The sequence below is a fragment of the Macrobrachium nipponense genome, chromosome 20 (genome assembly GCF_015104395.2).
Source record: "Macrobrachium nipponense isolate FS-2020 chromosome 20, ASM1510439v2, whole genome shotgun sequence".
NCBI lineage: Eukaryota > Metazoa > Arthropoda > Malacostraca > Decapoda > Palaemonidae > Macrobrachium > Macrobrachium nipponense.
In genome coordinates, this window is record NC_061089.1 from 25,862,289 (window position 1) to 25,872,422 (window position 10,134).

Consider the following 10,134-nt stretch of genomic DNA (forward strand, 5'->3'; position numbering starts at 1 on the left):
GCCCACCGTCATCATACAATGCCCAGCAGTCTTCATTATCCTATGATGATTCTCAGACTCCAGATGGGAATGTTCAAACTGTGAAGCATATTCATATTCATCAGCATGTCTATAAAGTAGACAATAACGCCAATAATGCTGCAGCTACTGACGCAGATGATTATGGGGATTATTTTGAAAGCAATTCTATTGGTGGCACAGACCACTTGTACTTATCATCAACACTGAACTTGGGAAAAGAAACCACTGATTTTTCCGGTAGCAAAGCAATACAGAAAAAAGAAGCGATAAAATCTGATGCATTTAGAGCTCCTTTAGATAGTGTGGTAGAAGCCCCTGCAGTACACGATTTTGATAACACAGGAACCTTAGACTCAATAAGAGTCTCTGGATCACGAGATCTAGGATGCACCTGTGTCCGTCAAGAACAGTGCCCACCTGAACTTGTTGCATCCTCTCCATTCTCTCGTGAGGAACTCGGTGGCCTTCAGGACCCTCGGAACTCTGCAACTGTTACAATTCTCTCGAATGATACTATACCTCACGCTGTAGTTCGACAAAAAAGAGAAACTCAGGGTATTGTAGACCAGATAGCTGTCCCTTCAAATATCAAAGAGCAAGATGCCAGAGAATTGTTCCCAGCTGAATCTTTCTTTGGAGATTCTGCTTTTTCAGGTACATTTGGTGATGTAATAACTCGCTCAGACCTCAAGGGCTCATCCACTGCAACAGTACGAACAGTGAGTGCTGGCATCAGTATTCATGATATTAATAGCCCCAATGAACCTCCTGTAGATCATTTATTGATTGGACCGCCTGTAGATGAATTATTTATTGGACCTCCTGAAGATGATTTATTGATAGGACCACCCTCTGACAGCATCTTAAATGGCCCTCTTCAAAACAGTGCTCTTCTCGGGACACCTGCCAATGCAAAACAAGCCATACCTCCAGTAACCAACACTTTTGTGGAGCCACCCACTGTAAGCGGCTTTGCTGCAAACCTTGGTGATGGTGTCATTAAAGATGTAACTAATCAGATTCGTCAAGGATTACGAAATGAAGTAAGCATATTCAAATCTTTGTACTATTTTTTTAACTAATTCTCATAGGTTTTTCTTTTTTATGATTCAATAATCTATGGGATATCATTTCAGAATGGGGAATTTTTTGAATGCAAAAATATAGGTCTAAAGAAGAAGGTACGCACTCCAAGAGACACAGAAGAAGATAAAGAAGAAAAGAATGAACCAAATAATGAACAATCACCTGTAAGTTCCCAGCTGACAGTAGTTCATGCAGTAGAGTTTGAAGTTTGTTTAATGTGATATGCACAACCATACATTTCAACATGCAATAGTTACTCATAATAAGTATTGTACATAAGACTAGTTATAACAAAATAATCAAGCAGATTCTCTCTTCTAAACTTTTGCACTCCAATTAAAATAAAGTCTCTTTTATGCCTAAGTATTCTATTTGATAATTTCTTGTATTTTTAGCATGTCTTGCCCAACTTTTATTCATAAGGTATTTTCTGAATATGCTGTTTTTCTTTTTCTTTCTGACTACTATTTTCCAGCGACTTCTTGGACTTTTAGGTGGCTTGATTGGTGGTAGTGGTCTAGATGGGATATTTAAGGGCCCTGCGTTTGTACCATCTTTTGGGGTCAATTTTGGAAGTTTACCAACTGGAGGTGGATATGGCCCTTATGGGACTCCCTATGGATCTGGTTATGGGAGCAATCCCTTGGGCCTAGATCTTGGACCAGTGTCTATCAATCCTTTCGTGGGGTTCAAAGTAGCAAAGTTTGATGGAAGACCCGTTTTCAATCCTTCACTTGACCTACTGGTGACGCCCAATGCAGAAGGTGTCCATGCTATTGAAAACATTAAGAAAGGATTCGGCCTGGGTGGTGTAGGTGGTGTGGGTGGTGTGGGTGGTGTGGGTGGTGGGGGTGGTGGTTACCCTGGGGGTCCATATCCTGGAGGTCCATATCCTGGAGGTCCATATCCCTACAGCCCTTACCCTGGAGGCAATTATCATCAAGGAGCTGGATATTATAATGGTGGTGGTTATCCTGGCAGTAACTATCCCATAGGTGGATTATACCCTCAGGCTGGTGGGTTACAACCATCCCTCTACAGTCCACAAACATATAAACCTCCTTATGCTCCTTCAAAACCGGTATATACACCTCCTTACACTCCTCAAAAACCTATATATACCCCACCTTACACTCCATTGAAGCCTGCTTATTCTCCACCGGTTTTCACCTCACCTGCAACTTCCTTCCACCGTCCACAACCCATTGCTGACTTCAGCTCCCAGAGTCATAACAGTCCGTTTTCACACTCTCGTCCCTCATTTACACCCTCTGTTCCTATTCACACACCGCCAAGGCCACTGCATACCCCATCTTCGTTTCTCCATGATGACAAGCCTGTGGAAGTTCACCACCACGAGCATACCCACTATCATGATCATGATCATGATCACGACTATGATGATAGCCCTTTTAACCCTAACGGTTTTAGCTCAATCTTCAGGGGTACTAACCGTGGTGGCAAATTAGATGACAAGGGTTCTCCATTTTCAGATCGACGTCCTCTTTCAAACAGCGCATTGTCATTTTCTCCATCGCATACATCAGATAGGTTCGTTTTGCCTGAGTCGAAACCCCTGAATTCCCTTTTGGACCCAAGGTCTCTTGATTCAGATAAGTCTGACTCTGGCTCCTCGTTCAAATTTCCTGGCCAGTAAGAGAAAATAAAATGAAATCAACCAATGTATTTGTTTCAGTTGTATTTGTAATATTGTTTTATTTCATGTTAATGTTGTTACAGTTAATTATCGCTGCATTTGCTCAACAACTGTGCAGTCATGTCTCCAAGCTTCTATCGTAAAAATTAGTCTCCAATCGCTTTATAAATTTTCATAACCATGCTTCTAGGAAACACCTGGTTATCATTTTCCACTCAGAAATCGCGATCAGAGTTATTGCCTCTAATGAGCTATGTGTAAAATAAGTCTATCAGGCTAACAAGCATTGTAAATATTTGTATAACTGTACCGTTTTAGTATTAACCGCATTGCTTGCACTTTAGTTTGATAGATGTAGAGCACGTAATATGTAAATGCTTAATTCATCAGAATATATAGAGTAAACACACCATTTTATTTTAGTAGTTGTACTATACAAATGCTAGTAAATAAGAGCTCTCTTGTTTTTATAGCTTTTTTTTAAAGCCAGCACACCAAGCGTATACAAACTTTTTTTTTCTTTTTTAAGCACTGATTTTTATTTTAAAGAATGAAAATTACACATAAAACAACTACCTTTATTTTTCCGTATTAACTTATTAGTTATTGTCATATGAAACAGGAATGCTTACAAAATATATTACAACAGAGAACTGAAAACATTCTTTCAAAATGCTGTAAGTCTGTTGTGTTATATGATTATATTATTTGAAAGGTTTCATCAGCCGAAGACACACTTAGTCCACGGGAATTGGATGAAGAGCCATCAGCGCGTTTCTTAGGGCCTGTGTCAGACCTACTGAAAGCCATCCCATTAGGTCTCACTTTCAAAATATCCAATGTACCCCATCCCGAACATGCGCTCACCTCAGCCGTCCTTAGTCATCAATCAAATCACGTTGTAGATCACCACCTTCACGATCCCTATCCATCATCCCTACCACATAGCAAGCCTGACTTAACAGCAAACTACCCTCGAAGGCACTTGAACCTGGAAGTGACTGAGCCAGGCTCTACTCCCTCTGACCCTCGATTGCTCGAACCTTTTTCTCCTTTCTCTCTCACTCAAAATCCTCTTTCGCCAATTCCATTCCCTGTGCCTCCTTTTCATCCTTTAGCCCTATCTCCTATTGCTGCTGGCCTAATCTCCCCTGGCTTTCGACCCCCTAGACGTCTTGGACCTTTGACATTGGCCAATGACAACGTAGGGCTGGCTGGCAACCTGCATGATTCTCCCGTTTTCAATCGCCCGCTACCTGGTGGCCTGCATGACCTAGGCTTATCTTCTTATCCGCACGGGCTCCCTACATCTGGTCTGCATGAAGGCCAAGGACTTGAGAGGAACTGCAGATACATCAGCTGCCGAAGTCTTGCTAACTACTGTCAGGTAGGATCCAAAGGATTTAGATGTACTTGGATAAAGTCGCGTTATGGTTTTCAGTTTCAATACAATTAAGGTCATGTTAGCGTTACATTCATTGTAGAAGTTACAGTTGTCTTTCAAATGAAATGCGCTGTTTTCAAAAACTACAATCTCAATGGCACTAATTCATTCTGTTATTTTACGACTTTCTAGCTGCATAACTAATAACCGGGACTTACCCACAGTTGCAAGTCGAGGAACTTGCAATCCTTTTATTATAATTGATTTAAGGCTTTATGAGAAACCTTTGGCATTTTGATAAGTGTGTTCTCTGAAAGCATTAGAGCTAAAGATGATTTTCTCTTGCTGTAGTTTTCATGGTGGGATTTACTAATGTTAGCAATCGTTTTAAGAATTCTATTTTCTAATATTGTTTTTGAAAATAATTTCCATACTATTTATAATTATCTTACTAAAGAACTTAGATTTCAAGACCCACACTATGAAAACTATACAATGTGCATCATCATTGATTCCAGACTTTCATATTAGTGAGAATATTATTGATTTGAGATACTGTGGCCATGTGCAGAGAAAGGCAGATGACAGGGTGGTGAAAAGAGTGTATAATTCGGAAGATTTGTGAGGAAGATGAGAGGGAGACGGGAAAAAAAGTATAGTTCGATAATGTAGAAGAGGTGTGGGGAGGAAAGCGCCTCGGTATCCATTGTACATATGAGAGAATGCAAGACAAAATGTTACGGCACATTGTGTGTGTGGGTATGTTTATGTATTTGTGTAAGAGTGTGTGACAGGCTGCTGATGGTCACTCTGTGTGTAGCAGTAGAGAAGTCTGATATGTACAGCAATGTCAAGAAAATGTACACCTTGCGTTAAAAAATTGGATAAAAAAAAAACTGTGATTCAGTTCTCTCGAGGAGAATAGGGTGCAGATAGCCTCCCCAAGCTATAAAAACAATACCCCCTGCAGGGGCAGATGAGTCCAATTTAAATCCGAAGATGTTTTGAAAGTACAACTGGCACCCATGGAGCATACTCAGAATATTAGAAGTTAATTTAAGAACGTCGGTGAAATGTTCCTTCTAAGATCTGGTTCCTAAATTCCTAAGCAGTATTTTAAAGTAGAAGGGGCCGGGAATAATGATATATAAAAGAAAGTTAATCTTTCAAACATTAAAAGAACCAAGTTTATCTGACCAAGCGGTACTATTGATATCGGCGTTCATAGCTTCGCATAAGAATAATCAATTAAGAAGGGGTTTCTAAAGATGTCAGAGAAGAAAGGAGAATGATTTATGAAGATTGGAAATATCAGTGTATGAAATGATTGGGCAATAGGATACAGAGGAGGAAAAATGTGGGAGAGAGCAAGAACCTGGTGGAATACTACAGAAAAACCAAAGGGGAAGATGTAGCTTCATTAAGTACAACAACAAAAAATAGACTGGATTGATAAATAAACTAAGTTATATATTTTGACGGTTTTTATGTACGAGAATTATATAGAGCGCTGATTATTTTTTCCATCTATCATACCGAATGTGGGAATTTTTGTTTGGTCAAGCAATTGCCAGTGGGCTGTAATCATTCATTACATTCAATCCCTGTTGTCCTCTGAACTAACAGCGCCGTCCATCTGCCCTGACACACTCCCAGTGTGGGCTATACGAAGTGTGTTGCGAAGTAGATGGTTTCCAAGGAGCGTTTTCGTCTACCTTTAACTCCTTTGCCAATGCTCGCACCTGCGGTGTCAAGAGTACAGATGGTGTCAATGGCCGTGTAAGTCAACCGGTCCAGCGGGAAGGCGACGCGGAGTTTGGTAAGAAATTTACATTATTCGCAGACCCTTTTGTGGTACTCAAATTCATGATTAATTTAGGGGCTATGTACCCATCGAAGTAATATATTATCGATCAATAATGACCTTGTTTAAGTAAAGTTCTTGCGTGTGTTTTTATCAGATTTCAAAAACTAATAGTACAAGAGAGTAGGAGTGCCAGTATTTTGTTAAGACTACATCCTCGTTTTTCACGGAATTAACAGCCAAGATAATTATTCTTCTGATGTACATATTATTTTTAATGCAATGTACGAGAAGTTAGCGGCATCATATATATACTTTCTCAACTTCTTCGGGCTGACTGATAAATAAAATAAAATAAAATAAAAAAGTTAGGGTCATAGTAAGTCTTAAATGACGTTGAGTTTTTCAGCTGATGACCTTATTTTCCGTGCAGGAGAGTACCCGTGGCAGGCTGCAGTTTTGAAAAAGGAAGGTTTGGATAACGTTTATATCTGCGCTGGTACCCTTGTTGATCAGAGTCATGTTCTTACTGCTGCTCATTGCGTCAAAGGGTAAGTCTGACAAGGTGAAGGCCGGTAAGGGGGCCTCCAAAAATATGCAACTTATTAAGTCACCTGTCATGATAAAAAGTTCTAAAATTTTAATAGATCGATGTAACTTGAACCTTCATATGTTGTGAATGCTGAACGACCTATACTTGAATCTTTCCTTTCTTAAAACTTAATTGGTAGAGGGATTAAAGACTCATCGATTTAATAAATAAAAAAACAAAGTCAATAAAATAGCAATTTGTTTTCTCCATACATTATAAACTCTGTCATGTAACAGGAACCTGCCTGATGGTGTAGGGGCTATAGGGGGAGGTGATAAGAGCAAGGGTATCCAAAAACAAGCAAGGTTTATGTTGATGATGATGTTACAGGTATGCGGCCTCGGACCTTCGTATCCGTTTAGGAGAATATGACGTTAATCAAGATTCCGAGTTCTATCCTTACTATGAAAGTGACGCCAATGGTGTGTTCATCAACCCCGACTTTTATTCTGGGAACCTCATCAATGACTTGGCAGTGATAAGATTGTCCAGACCTGTGGATTTCATTAGGAAGTAAGTCGAATTATTTACTGAAAGCACGGGAGTCAATAGAACAGGTAGGAAGTCAACTTATTTAATGTGAACACAGGCTCAACAGTACAGGCAGCTTGACGCCCATTTCCAGTCGACCCTAAAAAGCATAAAATTCTGAAAAACAAAGACAGAGAGAAACTTCCAAAGATTAGATGTAAATAAAAGCAACGCTTAATTGCTTTCTTAAATGGAATGTGTAAGATATGACAGATATAATCTGCCAAAAAAAAAAAAAAAACATTGCGGCCACATCGTTACGCATGTCGTAATTGAAGTCTCACCCGTAACTTATTTTTTAATTGCACATCTGTATTACTTAATAAGTTTTGCTGGACTGATGTTCAGGGAAATCACGCAGAACATTTCTTAGTTTTTTTATGTGACCATCCTCTCTATTTTTAGAATCTTTGCAGACTAAATACATTGCGATAATGTTAGCTCATGCTGTAAATGGGGACCGATAGGAGTGTCTCCTAAAGTGGAACAAAATAATACCGTTTGCTAAATAACAATGATATTGAAAGTAACTTAGTCTAGGAAAATACTAAGTTTTTCTTTTACCAGTCCACATATATCTCCGATTTGTTTGCCTGCCCGAGGTCAAGACTTCACTGCCCAACGTTGCTGGGTATCCGGATGGGGTAAAGATGGATTTGGTGACAATGGACAGTACCAGAGTGTGCTAAAGGTAAAAGACATTTATACTACATGGGTACAGGAATTTGGGTGAAATTTTTCAATGAACGCAAAATTTCAGCGATGAGCGTTTGAGTATTATATATATATATATATATAATATATATATATATATATATATATATATATATATATATATATATATGAGTTAATAATTATCTCGGTTTCCGTAGGAGGTTGACTTGACGGTAATTTCACCGCTACAGTGCCAACAGCGTTTGAGACAGACTAGACTTGGACCATCATATCAATTGCATCCAGGCATGATATGCGCTGGTGGCGAGCAAGGGAAGGACGCCTGCAAGGTTAGTTTTTGTTTACGATGTCAGTACATTATAACATTTAATATAAGCACAGATTATGAATTGACCAAAGATTTATTAATTTTATCTGCCCTTGTCTGTCTCTTAGCCCAATTATGTTTCAGGGAACAACTGCAAAATACCTGTGTAGACCACGAGCCTGGATCCATTGCATTTGAATGGTACATTTTCTATTGCTTGTTTACGACAATGGTTTTTATTTAAAGATTTTCACATACAGCCTCTAGCTGTTTACGAAAGAAAATGTAAATATATTAGAATAGTTGGGTAACTATACCAATCGAATTTTGGTTGTCACGAAAGAGAGTAAGTGACTTTTCAAAAATAAATTGTACGATAACACTCCATATTCAGCTTCTTAACCAGTTTCAACCACGAATTAAAGAAACTGCATTGGGTCAAGTACATTTACTTTTATAATAAGCACATAGAAGTGTATTTTTGGTTGGTTTTAATTAGGAATTAAATCGTCATTGGAAGAGTTGGAAAATCCATCCCAAGAAAGTTGTAGCGTAAAAGCGCCAAAAATCCAAACTGAAATTCACAGAGGCAGGAGTAATTCAGTAGTTCAACTAGATTACCTAAACCCGAGTTCTTTGATGACCTAAAATGTGATGGAAGGGAAAACACAATGTAATAATCCACACTTGTTTTACAACTTGTTTAAAGATTACCTTTAAAAGCATATAAGAAAACTATTTACTATCTGCAGGGCGATGGTGGAGGACCATTGGCTTGCCAAGGACGTGACGGGAGATACCTGCTTGCCGGAATCGTTTCTTGGGGAATTGGATGCGGCACGCCAGGCATTCCTGGGGTTTATGTCAACATACCTTATTACCTTGATTGGATTAGTACGATCATCAATTTCTAGCTCTAATTTATAACTATTGTTCATTTTCTTTGTAGAAAAAAGTTTCGTTCCTACTGATTGTTAATTGTGTAGATTGTTATTTTTTATTTATGCCAAGTCAGAGCTCTTCAGAATGCTAGTACATGGAATGGAAGTATTGCCAGCTCTATTTCGTGCCTTTAAAAATTGCACGTGTTTAATTATGTACGCTGCAGGCCAGCTTGTATTTGTATATATAGTACAACTGTTGCATTATTTGTTCTTTTGTATTAATAAATGTTGACGTTTTACATTTAATCGTCTTTCATTATCTTGGCTGATACTTAGAAGACAGACAACTGAAACGAGCATATGTTAATAAGTGAATTTTGACAATATTCATTACCAGCAAGAACAATTTGCTGCTTAGATCGCAACACTCCCATTTAAGTTTAATTTCACGTATATCGTTACGTTAAAAAACATAATTCCAAAGACAATACGTGTCATACTCACTTGAAAATTTGAATAAATATCAAATGTTAATACTACGTAAATTGCGCATGAAGCATGTAGCTGCACTACAACTGTTTGCTGCCTTGTCGTGCTTGTTTCCAATGTTCTCTAGGCACTACAGAATACATGCGCTTCAGACGAGTTATTGTGCCGATTTCATGACCTAACACCACCTTTTGAGTGATAGGTACTAGGCCTATTGAAAGTTCGGTTTGTCACCCAGCCATTCTGAGTTCAGATTAGTTTTCTCCTGTTGGTTGGGTTAAAGCGAAAGTCGGTGATAACCCTCCCAAGTAAGTGTTTAACATTTCAATGCGTCAGATAGAGATAGGTAGTATTGTACTAAGTGTAGGATTTTGTTAGCCTAGTCATGTGTGAAAAGGAATAGCCTCGTAAGCCTAGGTGCACTACCTATTTATGTGTGTATAGCTAGCCTATGTCTGTAGACTGTTTATGGCTCTTGTGCTAAGAATTGTGGCAGAGGTCAGGTACTACTAGATTCGGGTTCAGGATCACATTGGTTAAAGGGGAGAGCATGTTAGTAGGCTAACCTGACGTAACCAAGAGGATTATAGCAATCCTTACCTGGCCTAGGATGGCTTCACCCCACATAACCAAACTTAAGTAGACTTACTCCCTTACCTTGATCTAGAACCCCCCCCTCCCCACGTAACCTAACCTGAGGTGCC

General features: G+C 39.0%; 1 protein-coding gene across 3 annotated transcripts in view; it reads left to right on the forward strand.

Moving 5' to 3' along the window:
• Window positions 1-9,247, forward strand: part of LOC135223691 (uncharacterized) — a 44,739-nt gene extending 35,492 nt beyond the window's left edge. The window contains exons 4-12 of one of the 3 annotated variants that reach the window (XM_064262400.1): window positions 1-1,064; window positions 1,158-1,271; window positions 3,480-4,151; window positions 5,775-5,967; window positions 6,386-6,503; window positions 6,875-7,057; window positions 7,643-7,766; window positions 7,948-8,079; window positions 8,810-9,247. The exon at window positions 1-1,064 is cut by the window's left edge and continues 871 nt beyond it. In XM_064262400.1, coding sequence (XP_064118470.1) covers window positions 1-1,064; window positions 1,158-1,271; window positions 3,480-4,151; window positions 5,775-5,967; window positions 6,386-6,503; window positions 6,875-7,057; window positions 7,643-7,766; window positions 7,948-8,079; window positions 8,810-8,971 — 2,762 coding nt within the window. In that variant the 3' untranslated portion in view covers window positions 8,972-9,247. Of the gene's footprint in view, window positions 1,065-1,157; window positions 1,272-1,582; window positions 4,152-5,774; window positions 5,968-6,385; window positions 6,504-6,874; window positions 7,058-7,642; window positions 7,767-7,947; window positions 8,080-8,809 lie in introns of those variants that run through there. The other 2 variants (XM_064262418.1, XM_064262411.1) reach the window with 2 other exon arrangements.
• Window positions 9,248-10,134: the final 887 nt, after the last annotated feature.